Source organism: Trachurus japonicus, chromosome 11, assembly GCF_045865225.1.
Source record: "Trachurus japonicus isolate A0001 chromosome 11, Traja_1.0".
Classification (NCBI taxonomy): domain Eukaryota; kingdom Metazoa; phylum Chordata; class Actinopteri; order Carangiformes; family Carangidae; genus Trachurus; species Trachurus japonicus.
The window spans coordinates 27,192,887-27,213,557 of record NC_140917.1 but is presented as its reverse complement, the minus strand read 5'-3'; the positions used below and the strand labels follow the sequence as shown (position 1 = coordinate 27,213,557).

The 20,671-nt window shown below is 42.6% G+C and overlaps 1 protein-coding gene across 1 annotated transcript in view; it reads left to right on the top strand.

Moving 5' to 3' along the window:
• Positions 1–5,080: 5,080 nt before the first annotated feature.
• kcnh8 (potassium voltage-gated channel, subfamily H (eag-related), member 8) overlaps positions 5,081–20,671 on the top strand; it is a 54,151-nt gene continuing 38,560 nt past the window's right edge. The window contains exon 1 of the mRNA XM_085792114.1: positions 5,081–5,342. Coding sequence (XP_085648240.1) covers positions 5,267–5,342 — 76 coding nt within the window. The 5' untranslated portion in view covers positions 5,081–5,266. The remainder of the gene's footprint in view (positions 5,343–20,671) is intronic.

Here is a 20,671-nt window from a genome sequence, read left to right as displayed (position 1 = left end):
GAGATGCACTTCACCTCTGGAGCTGTGATGCCCAAATGGTGCATGAAATCTCCGTGAAGGTGTCACAAAGCCAAGGGTTACAGGTCTGTGTGTCTTGTGTGTCTGCAAGAGAAAGAGAGAAAGGAAGAGTCAGAGATCCTTCATTCTGGCAGATAAGATTCAAAGACTTGCCTTATGAAATGTTACACCGGTGTGCTTACAGGTCTGTCTTTTCTACAGCCTACAGTTGGGTGGATGTTGTGCAATGGGAGTGTATGTTTGGGGAGAGAGAGCATGCTCTACTACTTTTGACTAATTAAACAAAGTGAATTAGCTATCTCCCCAGCCAGAGCGAGTCATGGCTGGTTACACATCATTCATCGTGACTAATTCAGAGAGAGAGATGTCACTCAGCTGGGTGGAAATGTGTGCATGTGTGTGTGTTTGCATCATCCCCCATAAGTTGAAGCTTTGTGTGTGCCTGTGTGTATTTCAGCGATAACTACTACGACTCAGTGCGTGTGCCTTTAAGTGTTTATACGCTCATATTTCTCTCTCTCTGTCACCCTCTGCTCCACTATTTTATCACTGGCTTGATACGTCGTCAATGAGGCTGGCATGCTAAATGATAATTAAGACCATTACACGCTCACAGAGCATGCTACCAGTGCAGCACACGGCTCTCTCAATCGGAGCCTCATCTCAGGGGACACCCTACTACTCACACAGTCGTGTATCTCTCCAAATTAGGTTAGATTTTCATTCCACCTCATTCGCCATGGATGTGATGTGGTTATTATAAACTCATGATATGGTTAGTGAGCCTGCTGCCGTTAGATGGGTGGAGGCATCATGTTGGCGTGTTAAAGGGGAAATGGATTGCCAACACTCAGTATTGCACATCTCTGTTTCTCTTTGTCGTGCACTCCCTGATCTGAAGTAAGTTTGCAGATACCCACTGACGCTCGACGCTCACAATCTGATGCACAATATGTACGGCAAAACACACACACACAAGCAGGCTGACAGGCAAACCTAAGCACCTTACACCTCACTTACACTTGAATACTTGCATCTCTTTGTCAAGTGGTTGAGAATCACTAAGTAGCCTGCATTTACTGAATCTGTATCTGGCAGCTATAGTTTCTATCTTTTTATCTATCTATCTATCTATCTATCTATCTATCTATCTATCTATCTATCTATCTATCTATCTATCTATCTATCTATCTATCTATCTATCTATCTATCTATCTATCTATCTATCTATCTATCTATCTATCTATCTCATGCATCTCACTGATAAGGTTACATTTTAATTTAACTTTAATCTTTAACAGAGTAAACATTGCCATACTTATATTCCTGTTTAAGTAAATACTTTTTCCACCTCTGTCCTGGTCATACTTCTAATCTGACACGTATACTAATCCAGAAACCTCTCTCTCTCTGCAAGTATTACATACAGTATTCATACAATAATCTTATCGCTGACATGTGCTAGAACCAAGCTTGAGGGCAGCTGTCCCTCCTCAAGTTTCTCCTAAGGCTCACTGGGCTGTCGATGTAAAAGTGCAGGTATCAAATACTGGTTGAAAACACACCCTCAGGTCAAGGTGGTTTTGATGTATGGAAAAACGTAAGAAAGTCTTTGACAATAGAGGTTCAAGTCTGAATGCATACAGCATCAGAGACTTTAGATAAGCTTGTGAGGTCAGGTCGTGGGGCCACTAGATTTAAAAGCTGATCAGGTTTGTTATATAGGGCGATAGAAATGACAAGATGGAGTAAAGGACAAAAGACAAATGGTGGAACGACTTGGTTACATGAGATGATATGAGTCTCATATGTCATGTGGCACATATCCTCTGATCTTATAAGTGCTTGTGCAGTGTGGTTTGTGAGTCCTTGTGACTGTGGCTGTGTTCACGCTGCACAGACTATTAGATTTGTCAGAATATGTATGTAAAATGAATTTATAACATACAGCCGTGCCCATTTCCTCTATAGCTCCAGAGGGCATCGTAAACACCATTTAGTAGTAAATGTTGGCACAGTCTAGCCTTTGCAAGGAAGCAAGGGAGTTTTAAAGCATAAATACATGAGTGCATGTAACACAGACACAAGGCCAGATCTGATCCGAGGTTAGCCAGGACTGTTTTTCATGATACCAAAGAACACAGAGAGATAGAACCCTCCTCCAAAATAAAATGCACATAACCTGTAGGTAAAACACACACACACACACACACACACACACACACACACACACACACACACACACACACACACACACACACACACACACACAATACAATAACAACGGGCACTATTCTATAAACTTATAAGAGGACATTTAAAACAGGTGTGTAATGTGCTCTGGAATTTCTTTCATATTTAAACACAAATCCTGTTTGTTTGTTTGTTTGTTTGTGCAGGATTCAATCATTTTAAACTCTGGCGACCTCTACTGGTGGAATCCAAAAGGACATCAGACCCAGAGAGTAAGTGGCCGACGGCAACAATCAGACCGCACCTAACTGAACTGCTCTGTGCCAGAGTTCAGTAACTCACTTTAAGTAGAGAAGATGACAACACATTACATTCTAATACCTACAGTACTTAACCTGCTTACACGTGAGTCTAATAATAAATAACCTTAATAGGTTTTAAAGATGTGCAATTTGAGTTTGTCTTTGGATTGTTTGTCCAATTCCCTCTCTATATATAGATCTTTATTCTCTGTTTTTAATCATTTGATTATTTTGATTCATTTTTTAAATTACATTCTTTAGCTATTTGTTGTTTGTTAGTTTACTGCATTTAATTTGTTTTGAAAAGTACTTGCTATAAAGATAAGAAATCTGCTATAAAGATGCAATGATAAGGATGATACTGTTGTCCTGGCTAGTTTTGTACACTTCCTTCAAAAGTGTACAATTTTTTGTGCTGTTTATCCTATAAGGATTTAAGACTACCTTCTAAACTACTGGTGTTTTCACTGGTTTTAAAATGTTACTTATATTGTTTTCACACCAAGGCAGGCCGTTTTTTTTATTACAATAACATCTAAATGACATGAAGCCTTTTCCTTTTTGCCTCTTAGTCAGTGCAATAATAACTGATTGATAATTGCATTACTCCTTCCTGAATGTTAAATGGAGTGATTTGAGTAAAAAAGACTCATTTGTGGAGGTTTAATAGAGCCTCTGGTGAGACAACACCCTGAGCAACAGTGACTCACTTTGACTCAACAGTCACTTCACTATGAACTTCACTATGACACGCAAACACATCCATACACACAGATTGTGTGTTTGCAGCGGTGATCAGGCTTAAATGATGCATTAAGCACTTCATTACTCAGGTGAAGCATCACTGTGCGCTGGCTGTCTGTTTTAATTTTATTAGCTGACATGTTTATGGAAGTATCTCTCTGTGCTTAACTACTTTGCACTGCCTCACCTCAGGGATTCATGTGTTTTCCTCACGTGCACCCTCTGTATGTGTCTATGAGTATTTGTTCGCACATACAGTTTCTTGTTTGTTTCAGGCCATCGAGGTGATAAATGATTCACAGCAGTCAGCCTTAGAGCACCTGATGACATCACTCCATCCAGAGGACACAACAGCTGGAGTAACTGCTTGACTTTTGTGCAGGATCAGAGTGGGAGGCACAGTGCTTGACTTTTGGTGTTTGGTCTAATGCTGTAACACTCTTAGTAATAGGATTGACCTAGATTGGAGTTTAGTTGCATCTGTTACATTTTGCCTGCATGTTTGTGTGTGTGTGTGCATGTGTGCATGTACTCCAGGTTTGTTGTTGTTTGCTAGAGGTGTTCTGTAAGTGTATGATGCGGCTTGTAATGGAAAAAAAAAAACAACCTTGGATGCAATCCCATTTATGGATTTACAGAAGAGAGCCTTGGTTTGAAAATTAGGATTATACGATTAGTGATGATTTCATGGGGAAGAATTTTGAAGTATTCATTTGCAATATATCCATCATTTTCATAACCTTAATAAAGTCAACATTGATATTTAGAATACACAATAGCTACTGTTACTGTAATGCATACAGTACATGCAGGTCTCTTGTGCCACCCTGCAGTCAATGTTGATTTATTTACAGTAATAGTTGTCACTTTTGAACTGCGTTTGTTTCACCGTAACATCCACATGAGGGCGCTGTTGTTTCGCTGTTCCTCCTCTTGAACATATTCCACCGCAGCCATGATTTACATGCAGGTTGTGCCTCACTTTTGCCATCAGGTGGCGCTGAACTCTCGTGTATTGCCACTGTTGACAGTCACCAGCGTCGTGGCCGCTGACTGGTTAGCTCTGTGTGTGAGGGGGGGAGAGAGAGAGAGAGAGAGAGCAGACAATCAACACGACAATGTAAATGAACCATGCATCTCCGGGAGCAATTACTCTTACTCTGTCGTGCAATGATTGCATTTTGTTTTACTGTTATTTATTTATTTATTTATTTATCAAGAAATGCTGTTTATTAACCTCTCCTCTCGCCCCCCCCCCCCGCCCCCCCCCCAGCCTCTTTTGCATAATGTCTGGCTCACCTATAGCTATCTTTTACCATCTTATTTTATGAAGCCATACGTTAGACTGCCGTTCATCTTCATTCTGCATTTATATGGTATAACAAAGACAGAAACGGGGTCAGTGATAATAGTGATATCAATCTATTTGTCATTTTTACTGCTTTTAATGGGAATTCTATCGATTGAGTTATTAGTCGGGTCCGCTTGTTCTTTTGGATAATTAAAGCCACATGCATACTGAGCAGCCGCACAAATATAAACTAATGACAAAGACAAAGAAAGTGGGTTTCCCTGCTAAGCCATGAAAAAAACGTGTATGTAAAAGTTGTTGTAATGCCATCGTGTCCCAGCACTGAGAAACTCCCCTATTTGATTACGGTTGTTGTTGAGAGTGATTGATGCCTTCCACCAATGGGCGCCGAGGAGAGATGATCATTGAATCCAAAGGCATAATAATGGCATCGCTGACAGGGAGTCTATTACCTGAACTGCACCTGTAGGCTTCATCTCCTCTTGTCATTTACACACGCAACACAAGCTCCAGACACGCGGGGGCGCGCATCACCGTGCACTCTCCCATCGCCTGGGGATCGCATTGTGCTGAGTTGACCGGATAGCTGCTTGTTCATATAGGTTCAGCGTCTTCAGTGGGAGCGCCTCACACATTTGGACCACTTGCACCTTCTCTTCAGTAACTTTGATGGGGACTTCGACATCAAGCAGGGAAAATGCCTGTGATGAAGGGATTATTAGCGCCGCAGAACACGTTTCTGGACACTATAGCCACACGATTTGATGGCACTCGTAAGTTTGCTTTTAATAATGACAGCTATTATAGTTGGTGTAAATTTGCAGGTGATGTGGATTCTGTTTTGTAGGATTACATAGCATACTGTAGCCTGGGGATCCTTGAGTAAATTAACAGCTTCACACCTGGAGAAAAAAAAATCAATTAAGGCTTAGGCTTGTAAATGCCATAGATGCAATTTTGCATTTTTAGGTGTGTTGCCCCCGATGCGAATGGCCTTGTTATTACAGATGTTATTACATCCCAAATATATGGGATATATATGTGTATATACACACACAGGAGAGAGACAGAGCTGAGACAGACTTGCAACTTAAAGGTAACTCAGTATCGTTTCATGTGTCTGGATCAGACAGTTGTGGAAAAGCCTGCGCGCTGCCACCAATTAGCGCGCTGAGACTGTCGCTGTCCGCGGTGCTGAAACCTGCTGAAACCTCAGCACCGCGGACAGCGACCAGGGGTGGACGTGGGCGCGCACACACACACAGGCTCCAAACTTGTACACAAGTTAAAGCCCGTCTGACAAAAATCATGTTTGTGAACACACCTGAACAAATGTAACTTTTCTGAGTTGTCCACAAGTCATCTTCCTCTTCCTCCTCTTCCTCCTCTTCCTCCTCCTCCTCCTCCTCCTCCGTGGAGTTCACCTTTATTATCTCTGCTCTTTGGCCGACACGTCCTGCGGCTGCTGCGATCTTCCCCTCTCCTCGGTCTGAAACCAGCAGTCGCATTTATCAAAATTAATTGGTCGGCGGCGGCATTACAGCAGTTCTTTCCCGGAGCTGAGGCACACACAAAGGCATTTCTAAAGAGACAACTTTTTGGTCTGAACTCTCATGGTCTTCTTTTTTTTTAATGAACATCCTCTGCCTCTCTTTTGTCCGAAGCAGACATGTTTTACTCTACATGTGTTTAGTCCATGTGAGCTGCCCTATTACCACTTCCTATCCCTCAATTTTGTTTAGTTTTAGTTCATCTTTGGGCTTTTGCCACCCATTTTGCAGTGATTTGCTTTGTTTTGGGGCTGTGTCAAGGGCCGTCTTTGTTCTTGAATTCAGATATAAAAATATACTTTTTGTGTCAGAGTTGGTGTCTTAAAACCTGCAGGTATTTTGCCACTACATGCTTTAACTTGTTATTTCTTTCATCTGTGCCAATACTCAACATAAACTGTAAAACATCCTTATTTATAGGGGGCTATGTAAAAATGGCAACATTACATCATGCCCTTAGCAGCTGTATCTAACCAAGCTCATCAGCTGGCGCCACTTATACCCCACTCGTTGGGACATTGTATGGTAATAGCACTCACAAAACACTACAATACCCATAGACATCTGTCCTTATTTCAGTTCCCTTTGAGCACCACTGCATAAGAGCAGGCTATATGACAAACATTTACCTGCCTGAACAGGATCTCTGTTCTAACAACAAGGGAATTGCAGTGGTAGTGCACCTAGCACAAAGGGGTTTGTAAAGCCCAGAGAATGAACTGCCGTCCTTGAGCTGGTTGAGGTGGAGGAAATTAACGTTGGCTTTGGACCACAAGATGGGGCAAACTGGGGGCAGTGGAGCTTGACAGGACAAATTGGGTCTGATGGTCTGGCCAAGAACAAATATAAGGGAAACGCCAGGTTCACTGCTATGTGATTCCCTTTGACGTCATCCAAATCCCAGGCAGGCAGTTTGGCCCTGGGAAGAGCATGATAAATGAACAGTGAGAGTAGGCAAGTCCTTAACCAGGTCTGCATCGTGGTCAGAATAACACCTTTACTGGTGGCCTTCAAAATAGATTAAAATTTTGAGTGTTCACAAAAGGAGATAGGCCTATTTATCAATGTTAAGATCCAGGCTTATTTAAAGCAGAAGTAAGCGATATTTTTGTGTTAGTATAAGTCTTAAATAGTTATATCTTCCGACAGCAATCACTTACATAGAGTGTTTGGACCGAAACACGGGTCTCTCAGTCACTCTGCTCTGCTCTGAGCCGAGGAGAAAACTTTCCTTGTATCCTACAACCTTTATCCAATGAGGAGAGAGAACGGCATGAAGGGCTGTGTGTGCAGCCAAGGGATGCGGGTGAATGCGGTGACGTAGGACGAGGACTGTTATGGTGCGTTCAAAGCAACGTGTTTTTCCGACCTGTGAAGTGGTACCAGTTCGATCTGGTACGAGTTCACGGGTCGGAAGTTACGAGTGGCCGTTATAGTGACTTTCACAGGTAAAACAGGTCGGAAAAACACGAGTGGGTTGCCTGGAACGCTACAAAGTCGTAAGTTGTGACTTGAAGCTGTAATTTACGGTTTCAAAAGCCGGCCTGAAACGCAGCATTAGCCAAAACGACCGGATCGCTTACTTCTGCTTTAAATAAATGGAATAGTCCAAGAAATAACCTACAGTAGGTTATGAGGTAGGCCTAATTAATATCCAGAAACCTTCAAGTTCAATTTCATTAACAGCTGGGAGAAGCTGCTTGCTCATTTAGATTATGGTGGGCTAGATGTAAAATGTTTAAGGCTTTAAATTATTTCTGCTGGTTTGTAGAAACTGGCAGCTTTTCAAATACTCACAATTTCTCAGAGGATGTGAGATAAGGGAGAAAATATAGATATTGGTGCTGCATCCCAGAGCTGACTTAGGATCACAAATTGCTGTTCATTTTGAACGAGGTCATCGCTCAGCTTAGTTTATGGAGTTTCAAAAGTGGATATGTGTTACACATTTCACTGTGAGCTTTGTGGACTTACTGGTTGGCAGACACAAACACTCACTGTGCTGGGTTTGGTGTATATCCGTACTGTAACTGAAATAACAGAATCTATCTCTAGCTCTGCCTTATGGTGACTGCATTAGAGTGCTGTGACACATTGTTTCACCACAACAATGCAAAATCTAGGTGACCATTCTCACCACCTGTCCATCACTGAAGCTGTATTTAGTTTTGTGCTGCTCGTTAGACCCTACTGCTACTTCTTTTCTATTATTCTATAGGAATGATTTCAGTCTTGGAGAAGGCAGGCACCACCCATATTTTGCCAATAGGCCTATATAGGGCCTATCTTTGGGTTCACAAGATGATTAAAAGGGAGAGAGAGAGAGAGTAAATAATGTTTCAGTAATGATGTACTATTTTGTGTGTGGTTTTTCCCCCTCTACAATATTGCCTATCTTCATGTCATCTGGCTCCTAACAAAACCACTGTAGCCTAACTCCTAATCATGTCCACAATATGCCCACGGCCTGTCAATGGGGATCACAGTAGGTATATTGCCTCATTCAAAGCCAAAAAGGTTGACATAGGCAGGCTACATGGCACAGTGTCGTCTACCTTATGTTATTATAATGTAATTATAAGGAACCTTTTGTATGTTTTCCCCTACATGATTGACTGTTTACTTTGTTTGTTTTTTTGTGCCAAGACCTTCAACCATTGTTGTGTTTACAGTACAAGAGGTTAGCTAATAGGCTACATCCTCTGGGCAGAGCTGCTTCTTCGGGGGTAGCCTGGAGGCTACAATGAATTAGAAAGTGATGAGCTATCTGGCTGGAGTTGTTTAGCTGCTTTCACTTTTAGGGACAGCACATCATGGCAAGTAAAGGGATTTTAGTCAGGTGTTAAACTCAACATGTTTCGTCTACTAAGCTTAGTACAGTAACCACTAGTCTTGCAGCTTTTATCGTTTAAATTTAGGCTACGAGTTGTGCACAGAGAAGTATGAGGAAGTATGGCGCCAACACACCATTAGCCTACCTCCTCCTACACCCAACATTTCCGAAATTTAAGAAGTTAATATTTTCTTCGGTAACATAATATTAAAAAGGAGTCACTACTTTTATGAGTTTTGAAACCCGAGTCAAGTCAATGAGTTAAAAAAGGGCTTCGAAGAAAATACACCACAGTCACGTGATTTCTAAGTTACGTCACCAACCGTCCAACTTGCAGAGTGATTTAGCTGCTTACCTGTTGAACAAAGACCGTTCCTCTTCAAAGGTTAGTGTGCAGAGCATACACCGTAGCCTTTACACACAAACACATAAGGAGATTGTCAAGAGGCAGACTGGGCCCTACATCGGGTTTTCTGTAGCAACCACGGAGACTCAATTTGCCACAGGTTGGCAAGCAACCGGCCTTTAGCCTACTGACCGCTGTAGACACGTAGGCTACAAGCTTGTGAATAATGACGAGTGGTGTATTTACTGACGCAATTTACGTCGTGAAATAGGTTACAGTCAAAGATACTTTTTGTCTTTGCTACAGATAAAACATAAAACACAAAGTTCCTGAGTTTGTGCTGACCGCTAACTTCACTTCAAGCTTCTTCTTAGTAGGATTACTGGCAGTTGTAGACACATTCCGCCACCTTCTGGACGAGAGTGTGGATCAGAAACACGTGTCAAGCACTAAACCTACATCCCAGAGCTTTTCTGGTCATTTCTAGTCCTAGTCTATAATGAGATATTGTCTTGCTTGACGGACATTTGCTAGAATTAGCCTACATGTTTCTGTGGCGTTTGTTTATTATTTTCAATGTGCAATTTAGGCCTCTATGGCCAAACCTGATCCTGGACATGATGTCCTGGCTCCTCTACTCGGGTTTTCCTTTCTCATTTCCCCACTTGCCTCTGAAGAGTAAGCTACAACATCTGCATTTGTTTCCTCTATCCCACATTTCCTGCCATTTCTTTTTCAACTCTGATTTAATGATGTTCTTAAGATTAACTTTGCTATACTTTATATTCATACAAACTTGACCACTCTTTGTTTTTCCTTTAGCACACTTGTCAGCAAGTTCATCCCCTCCACCCCAATATGTGTGCAGGCACCGATAATAATTTAATATCCACCTCAGCTTCTGTGTATTGTCTTAGTGATGTCTAATTCTATATCCTGCCATGTTTCACCGTGTCAATCCAGTTCAGAGCAGAACGGCTAATAATTCTATTGATACAGTAGGTTGTCAGTGATTCTTCAACATTAGACAAACTTATTATCTGGAATGACAAAAGCTATTCCCACTCTGCCAGTCTCTGTCTTAGCATCTGTGTCTCCATGTGGTCTGAATAATTTCTTTTTTTGTATTTACCAACAACACCTTTCCCATAGCCTACTCAATAGATTAAAATCAACTCTTGCCTCCTATTTAATCCATGGTGGTGTGACAGAGAGTGGACTCAGCACCTTATCAGCTTTGCCTGTAATCTTTTCCTGAATAGTCCGTCTGTAACTCCTGATTCGTTGATTTTCTGTTTCTTGACAGCTTTTGATTTTGGTGATTTTCATCATGTCCTTTTAGAGTTGTCCAGTGTGTTAGAGCCATCTGGAGATGTCTGGGGCATTTCCCCCACCTCCACCTGCAATGATGGTGTTAGAGTGGCACTCCAAGCATCAAACAAAAAAAAAACCTATTAAAAAAGGGAGGGAACTGGAAGTGCATAAAACGCTTAAACCTATTTCCAGGTTTAAGGTCTCGCCCCTGCAGCTCTTTATTTAAGCAGCAGTCACTTGGGTGGTACAGTTGTTAGGCGGCTATGTAAAGTCTCTAAGTGTCCCCCATCCTGCACTGTTGTTTTGGATCGGTATTTTCTAGTTCTCAGCACACAGGAGCTCCACCTCCACTAGGCAGGTAATTACTGTCACAGTCACTGACACAATGACTTGGAACAGCTGTGTGTTGAGTCAGTACAGGGCGGTGGTGGTAATGCTTAAGTGTGTGTGAGTAAAGGAGAGAGAGAGAGAGAGTCTGTTTGGGTGTTAAGAGATGAAGACAGTAGGAAGTGAGCAAGAAGAAAAAAGGAAAGTGTGGAGCATTGCTAGTTTGTGTCAGATAACTTTAGGTGTGAAGTGTGCGTGTGTGTTCAACTGTCTCTGTCTTTGAGCATAAGGGTAAGAGCTGAAGTTTCCTCTCCGCTGATTAACTTTCTTTAACTGCGGCACATCTAATTAAGCTGTTAAAAGCAACAGTGGGATTCCACATCATGATTACCACTTGCTGTCAGGTGAATGTTTAAAAACTGTCTGTCACTATGAGATTTTGCTGTCCAGAGAAGACAGAGTGCTGTCCCTATATGGCTCAATCTGACCCACAATAAGAACTAGGGAGCTACAGCACACTTGCGCACATCTGTTACAATAAGCTTTATTGTTGGGAAGACATCGGCAACTGTTAAATTTCCCTCAATAAATGAGTAAATTGTTATCTTATGATATGAGTATGCTAACTTGTGGAAAGGCAGGTCTTATGTTGTCCTCAGCCATGAAAGAAGTAATGAGTGCAGTTATGAGAGTGTAAAGGAGTAATCAATCATCATTGACTGTAGTGCTGCGGGGTGCAGAGAGGCTCTTACAGACAGTGGATCGGCACTGCTGTTCCTATTTTCTCCAAAGCCCACTTAATAATATCAAGGCGGTTGTATTTTAGGGTAAAAATAAACACAAGGGATGTGCTGTCTCCTGGTGAACAATGTAGATTGTAGAATATAGATGGGTTTTCCATGAAATCCTATCAACACACTGCCATGACACCAGTGACCAGCAGTAAAGTGAAGTTTAAATGTGTCCCTTTGGTGCTAAAGGTTTGATCATACAGTATTAGGGACTACTTTCTGCGCTGCAAGCTCTGGATTGTAAAATTGTAAGATAATTTTGCCTTTACTGGCAGAAATACGGCTCATTCAGAAGACAAATTCAACAATTATTTGTCCTGCTTATTCTAATTATATTATGCAATCCAAAATAATGTGTCAAACTAAACATAGTATCAGCTTTTAAGTTATTCATATCAACATCTTAGCAAACAATCTAACATTAATTTGAAGTTGTATTTCAACTGACCTGACAAATCTAAGTATCAAGATTCACTATTTTTCTAGCTCTGTTGGTTTCCACCAACTCATACAAAAAGTATGTGCCACTCTGGCTGAATGATTCACGAACTAACCACTATTTTTTTTTCCATCTGCCATCTGCCTCTGGGCAGGTAGAATAGAGGAGGCTCATCAGTTGATGTTTTTTTGCTGAAACAACTGCTTGCTACTTCACTATATACATGTAAAAACAATTATGTGCCTCGAGACAACATGTTTTAACTTGTATTAATCAGACATTAGCTGTTTCCTGCAACATCATCATTTGCATGTCCTGTTAAAAGCAACAAGATCCTGAGCATCTGCCTAACTCACGGATTGTAAACAATGATAGCTGAAGGCATCGACTGAGTGTGGAAAATGTTAGTGTTTTGAATTAATAGCAACCAAGCAGCATCCGCTAGCTTTAAAGGTACATTGTGTAGGAATTACTCTCATCTAGCGTTGTGGTTGTATATCGCAAGCAACTCAATCGTATTTTTCATGCTGCATTCATGTGAAATTGGGCAGATGGCAGACGGACGACAGCCGCTGCACGTAACGGCATAAACAAGCCTCTATGTAAACAAGTGGTCCGTCAGCACGAGGCAAAACAATACACGTGACAATATGTTGTCATGGCGATGTGGTATTGTTTACCTGACCCATGTTTTACCGGCTTTCTCTGGACTTCTGTGACTAAAATGACATCTGGTTTGTTACTGACGGCCGTCTGCCCGACTGCAGGTGAATGCAGCATCAGTGTAACGCTCCATTCCTCCTCACTGCGTTACCGCGGTGACTTTTCACAGACGCCGCCTCGACCTGAGCCGACAGCTCCGGTGTCTCCGCTGAGTTTCCGTGGTTTCCTACCGTCACGCTGCCACTGAACGTAAAAACATGGAGACACCACATGGCAGCAGCACCGAGCTTACCCGCTCCATGTAGATATGAATGATATGAACGGCTAATTCAGAGCTGAAAGGAACACTTCAGTTTGTTGATGGGGGTGATCACTGATTAATGAAAAACATACTTTTGAACAAAATAATTGATTTCCGTGAATAGGTAACAGGAGAAGTTACACAATGTCCCTTTAACAAGGCTTTGACAAAGTATCCAGTGTAGAGGGCACAGCCACCGTCATCAGTACAGACTCAGCAGGCAAACACTGTCCTCACGCTAAGGTCACTAGACTTGATTATTACTGCCTCCTTAAAGGGGGCAAGCACTTCGTCTGTTCCAACCAACTTTCCTGGACGTCTGCATGAGAGCTTTCCTCGCCACCACGGACGGACGCTCTGCCTTGTTAACTCACCTAATGAGCGAGATTCCTCTCCTAATCACCGGCTCTAATGGACTGTCCAAAACGATCGACAAACGGGGGTTTCACCAACGGAAGTCTGGGCCAAGTCGGCCATTTTTAGACTCAATTAATTTTCCAAATTAGAGGATTGGGCTTTGTTAGAAAGCAAAAGGGTATGACAGACATTTTGAGGGGGCAGAGTTGGAGGCAAACAATAGAGAGTGAAAGAGATATTGACCATGGGAGATAGAGAAAGAAAAGCAGAGAGGTGGGCTGGGAAATTACCAGGATGTAATGACTGGTGTAATGTTTCAGTTGGTGAGAGCCTGGGGGGCTGTATGATAAAGAGGCACTGAAGTGATTAAGGCTGTGGATTTCCTAATGATTTTCTGTCTTCAGTGATACGGTGTGAGAGGATTACCACTGTTGGCTTGGCTGTGTCGGTGTGTGCAATTGCATGTAACTGTAACTGTATGTGTGTGTGCGACTGTGCGTGCTTATTGATGTGTATGAGTTTGACAGAAAACACACGTAGTAATTGACGATAACATCCTGCACTTTGCACATGTATTTATGTGAAATCTCATAATCCCATCGTGTGTTGATGAGATTCAGCATCTTTTTCTGAGACAAACTGTACAATTGTAACCTTGGTTGCCATGGTGTGTGTCATTGGTAACTATGGCAACTCTGGGGGGACTTTATTGTGGCTACTTCATTGTGACGGCTCTTGCAGCAGGTTCTTTAGAGGCCTGTGTGAATTTTTTTTGGCAGAAAACAGGGTGAGGAGGTCTTTCAATCAATCTCTCCACTCTCCCACCAATTTTTTTTTTTTTTTTTTTTTTTTTACAACACTACATCTCCATCTTTCATCATTCCACCTCTCACAGCTCCATCTCACTTACTTTCAACTTTTCACATCACCTTTTTGCCCTCTGTTCCCTCACCACCCTCATCTGTCTGCCTCAGTGTATTTCTCAGCCTACCCTTCTCTTCCCCTTACCTGTCCACATCCCCTCATCTCTCACTTCCTCACCTGCTCCATCATCCATCTTTTTCTCTGCCTGCTGTGTCTCTCTTGGCTTCTGCTTCTCTCTCTTTCTCTGTCTGTATCTCCACTGCTTCCTCATGCTTGCTCACCCATCATAAGGGTTGTGCCTGAAATAGCTCTGGGGTTGCTCTGAGTGGTCGCGCAGGGCTGTCGAGGAGCTGGTGAATGTGTGTAGTTTGCTTAAAATGGCAAATCTGGGACAAGGCAGAGTGTAGATAACATTAACACACACACGCGCGCACACACACACACACACACACACACACACACCAACACCGTCGTCTTTTCCACCACCACTTGTTTAGGAAAGTGCCCTGAAGGGATGCACCATCAGGAATGTTGACATGATGGCCGAGGAGGAAAGCCTAGAGTATATGGATCCACTCGAGTTCTTGCACTTGGAGGAATATGTAATTTAATGGCAGTCCATATAATACATAACACTGATATATTTCACTGCGCCAGAGGAAAAGTTTGGGAATTACTGCCAGTACTCATCTTCTTGGGGCCACAAAGAGATTTCATGACGATCCATCAGTAGGACAACAGTCAGCTTGGTTAGAAATGATTAGATTAAAGGTACATTGTGTAGGAATTACTCCCATCTAGCATTGCGGTTGTATATCGCAAGCAACTCAGTCGTATTTTTCATGCTGCATTCACGTGAAATTGGGCAGACGGCAGACGGACGACAGCCGCTGCGCGTAACGGCATAAACAAGTCTCTATGTAAACAAGTGGTCCATCAGCATGAGGCAAAACAATACACGTGACAATATGTTGTCATGGTAATGTGGTATTGTTTACCTGACCCACGTTTTACCGGCTTTCTCTTGACTTCTGTGACTAAAATGACATCTGGTTTGTTACTGACGGCCGTCTGCCTGACTGCAGGTGAATGCAGCATCAGTGTAACGCTCCATTCCTCCTCACTGCGTTACCGTGGTGACTTTTCACAGACGCCACCTCGACCTGAGCCGACAGCTCCGGTGTCTCCGCTGAGTTTCCGTGGTTTCCTACCGTCACGCTGCCACTGAACGTAAAAACATGGCGACACCACATGGCAGCCAGCACCGAGCTTACCCGCTCCATGTAGATATGAATGATATGAACGGCTCATTCAGAGCTGAAAGGAACACTTCAGTTTGTTGATGGGGGTGATTACTGATTAATGAAAAACAGACTTTTGAACGAAATAATCGATTTTTGTGAATAGATAACAGGAGAAGTTACACAATGTCCCTTTAAGGTGAAGAAAACCTGGTCCCAGGTTCTAGTCTGGTTAGAAGACAGCATGTCAAGTATGATGCTGTATCAACTTTGTTTTACTTCTGGCAGGAGATAGAGAGTTCATCCACAAGTCAGAAGGTTGGAGGTTTCCCAGACTGTCAGTCTGCGTGTTGGGTGAGAGAAAGAATCCCAAATAGCCCCTGACCTGACGTACAGTACCACCAGCGTATGAGTGAACGTGTGATAGCGATACACTGTACTGTATATTACAGTAGCTCAGTGTGAACGCTTGAAATGGCTGACATCGCTACATAAATAAGCATTTATTTTAAAAAAAAACTGTAAATGCAGTCATAACAATGCTTTGCCTCTCACAGAAAATATAGTTTGCATCGTCACAATGTGTAATTCTCCTGGAAAATCCTCTTTTGATCAGAGGAAATAGCTGTCTTCCTCTGGTGTTTTGATGTATCTTTTATTAATAGCTCACACATGGTTTACAAATTTGTCATTCAGCAACAATTACAACACTCTCCAGTTGACTTCTGGCACTGTTACCATGTCTCTCTTCCTTTTTCTTGCTCTCTTTCTTCTCTCCCTGCCCTCTTTTCTCTTTTTGCCCTCCCCCTCTCTTTCTTTTCTCTTGTCTTTCCACCTCTCTCTCTCTTCTCCACGTCCCTGTGGGGTTTCTCCAGCAGCTGTCATGCAGTAGCGTGAGCATGAGGGGAGATGATCTATGGGCTTCTACATCGAAGCAATTAGCCAGAAGAAATTCAGAATGGAGAGTGGAATACAGTAGAGGAATGGGAGGTGATGAAGAGGTTGAGACTAGAGGAATTGGAGGGGAAAAAAAGGAACAAAAGAAGGAGACAAAGAAGTGGGGGAGTTGGGGAGGAGGGAAAACAGTGAGATGAAATCTAAAAAGCAGATGAGGATATGATTCGAACTTTTCTTTCAGGGTGCAAAGATGACGATGCTCCTGGGATAAATGTGTACAAAGAGTGAAGGACAGAAATGGATTTTAGGAAAAGAGGGATAAACTGGCAGAATTTCAAGAGCAGAGAGAAAGATGAAGAGTAATTAGGCGGAAATCCAAAACGGTAGGAGGGACATAAAGAACAGCTGTGAGGAAATGAAGGAGAGAGCGAAGGTCGATAAGGGAGGCAGGGAAGGGAAAGAGGGATGGGGCAAAGGGCAGTGGGAGTGATTGGGAGAAAATGGGGAATATAAAAAGAGGGAGGGGGAACAAAGGTACGGGGAACAGGGGTGTGATTCTGGGGCATTGGCAAAGGAGGGAGGGAAGGAGCCAGGAAAAGTAGGGCAGTAGGAGGGAGGTGTAGATGGAAGGAGAGGGGGAAATGAGGGAATTTGGTGGAAAGGACTAAATATAATGTAAATGATGTTTTATGTCAGCCTAAAACAAATGTCAGCTTGTCTAATGGAAGTAGTTAGTAGTTATTTTATTGTGGTTTAAGGACCATGGGGACTATGTTGTTGTGTTTTTGGTGCGAACCCGGCTCTACAGGTAATACAGAACAAGCTTTCAGTTGAGGACAGTGTCTTCTATCACCACATGATAGAAACTCAGTGTCGGCCCCAACATGCAGCGTACATCATACCCGTCAGTTCTACTGGCAAAGTAATCCACTGTCAAACACAATACAGTGAGTGTTCCATGGTGAAGCATTCGTTCCCTGTCAGCAGCGCCGTCCTCTCGTGCTCAGGGAGCTGCCACCACGCAGCCTACAGGCCTCTGCTCCGGGTCCCTGAGAAGCCAGCAGTCGTGTCGCTCCATGGAGCCGGAGGGGTCTCACATCTGACAGCCGGTCCCAACGCTGAGACCTGCTCTGACCATCTGTTTGGGCCACCCAGTCAGAGCACTGCCGCTGACAAGAGATGTTCTCTGGGCATTTTTTTCTCCTTCCTGAGTGGCTATCACTACTATGTTCTTATTATTCATCTATGTTGACCACAAGTGCATCGTCTTGTCCATCATTACAATTGGTAATAATAAAATCACACTAACTAGATTCACTTCTGAGACAGGCTTATGTAAGATTCAGATTAATTTGGATTTGATCTCTTTTATCTTTAGATGTTGTCTCCAGATAAAGACATGATTAATGTGTCGCTGTCATCTGTTGGTTTATTTTACTTTGCTGAGTACAGCATGTCATAACCTCAAGAATTAATAGTCAAAAAGTGAAAAATAATAATGTCTGACAATAAACTGAAACATTTTTTAAAGGGACATTGTGTAACTTCTCATGTTATCTATTCACGAAAATCGATTATTTGGTTCAAAAGTCTGTTTTTCACTTATCAGTAATCACCCCCATCAACAAACTGAAGTGTTCCTTTCAGCTCTGAATTTGCCGTTCATATCATTCATACTGTACATCGAGCGGGTAGCAGAATTTTTTTCCCACTATGGCCACGCCAAGACCTGCCCCACTAAGCCTCCGATTGGCTTATCACGATGCCCTCTACTCTGCCGGTTGGGTTTAGGTATGAAGAAGGGAATGGTTAAGGTTAGGGTAAGATGCAGGTACAGGCTTAGCCTTGCAGAGGCAGCCAATCAGAGTCGGAGCAAGGCAGGTCTTGGCGTGGCCCAACTGGGAAAAAAAGTATTGCGAGCGGGTAAGCTCGGTGCTGGCTGCCATGTGGTGTTGCCATGTTTTTACGTTCAGTGGCAGCGTGACGGTAGGAAACCACGGAAACTCAGCGGAGACACCGGAGCTGTCGGCTCAGGTGGAGGTGGCGTCTGTGAAAAGTCACCGCGGTAACGCAGTGAGGAGGAATGGAGCGTTACACTGATGCTGCATTCACCTGTAGTCGGGCAGACGGCCGACGCTAACAAACCAGATGTCATTTTAGTCACAGAAGTCGAGAGAAAGCCGGTAAAACGTGGCTCAGGTAAACAATACCACATCGCCATGACAACATATTGTCACGTGTATTGTTTTGCCTCGTGCTGACGGACCACTTGTTTACATAGAGGCTTGTTTATGCTGTTACATGCAGCGGCTGTCATCCGTCTGCCCAATTTCACATGAATGCAGCATGAAAAATACGACTGAGTTGCTTGCGATATACAACCGCAATGCTAGAGTAATTCCTATACAATGTACCTTTAAGTCTAGAGTAAAGTTTGTTGATGTTCAACATTTTTCTGTGCCCACATCTCGGCACATAAAATACCCTTTATTCGTTTCTGTTCTATTGCATAATCCTAAATTCCCTTCCACATTCATGAAAGTGACAAGAATCGCAATTTTTAGCGAGTGCGCAGAAACAGTGCTTCATTGCTGAATGGGATTAAAAAGAGGAACATGCTACTCATTCCTCTTGAGGGACACATACAAGGGTTTTGTTCCATGCTGTTGTATTCCCAGTTCAAATCCAAGGTGGTTTCCCTCAACAAAGCTTGACGTACAACATAAAACAATTAAAAATTTGGGTTGGTGGAGGAAGGACTTATCGATGCAGAAAATTGAATTTTGTAATGAAATGTAATTGAAACAAGTCACTTTGCAGGATGTTTCCAACAAGCTCTATATCAACCTGTGTGTTTGTGTATATGGCCGGCTTAATGTATGTGTGTGTGTTATTTCCTGTTATTATGAAAATGTCCCCAAATGTATTGGGCAGGGTTTGAACAGGTTTGACTGCTTATCGAGTTACAGAGGCACGCACACACACACACACACACACACACACACACACACACACACACACACACACACACACACACACACACAAGCTCCACTTTCTTGTGTAATAGGCATTGCACTGTAAACATTAGCTGTCTATCAGCACAGCTCAGCATCATTCTGCACTACATTGGCACTGTGGGTGTTTGTTTGTGTGGATGGGTGTTGTGTTTGTGTGCCATGATAGATGGATTCAGGTATAAACAGCTGGTCCACTTCAACTGGGTATTTAAAGCTCGGCAAAAATAGACTAATTAATTGTGATAGACTTCAGCACTAATGCGGTTCTGTATTCGCTGTCATCACTGGAGCACAATCCTCACAGATCCCCATACTCTCACTGTTTCCTTTACTAAAAAAAAATCCCCTCAACACATAACCTCTCTTTACTGCAACTCTCACTAAAGGTATTATGAATTCAGGGTCACTTTCTTGACACTAGGGAATGAGTTTCAAGAGTAGCTCTTCACTGTGTTGATAAATCAGTCATTTATTGAAGTAAATGACCTTCCTGTTGCAGCCCACACAGGCCTTCATCTGCCTGAGATTAGGATCAGCCATCAGCCTTTGTGTCTGTGTTAAAAGTTACAGTTCAGTCCCGGTGGCTAATGCGTGGCGATTCAGTTAAACACCCAGAGAGGCACTCCTTGACCAGTTGAATTTGTTTCCATATTTAATATCTGAAGTTTCAAACGTGGGAGGTTAAAGTGGTGGTCTGACAATTGGAGCTTTACAACATCCTAGACTGTAATATCCAGTTCCTCTGTTGCTTTAAAGCTGCTCTTGGTTTTTACAGCCCACAATTCTACAACTTTTGTCACCTCTTTCATTAGATTTAATCATAGCAGACAGATGGTTTCAGCAAAAAGCTCTGATAAACCCTCTGTATGCTGTGATTCAGGCTCAGCAGTGACAAAGACAGTCAAATTCAGCACAAGCTGCTTAATATAGTGGAGTATAAGGCAGCAAAAGAGATGGTAGAGACCAAAAATAGAGCTAAAAGAGTGAAATTTTGATTTATAGTTGTGTGACCACAAACAAGAGCAAATTAATGTTAATGTTGCCTCTGCAGGATATGAAAATATGTGACCACAAGCTATAAGGTGGTTTAGCTATATATAATATATGTAGCTCTAAATATTATATATTGCATTGAAGTGCTACTTACTACATATAGAAGATG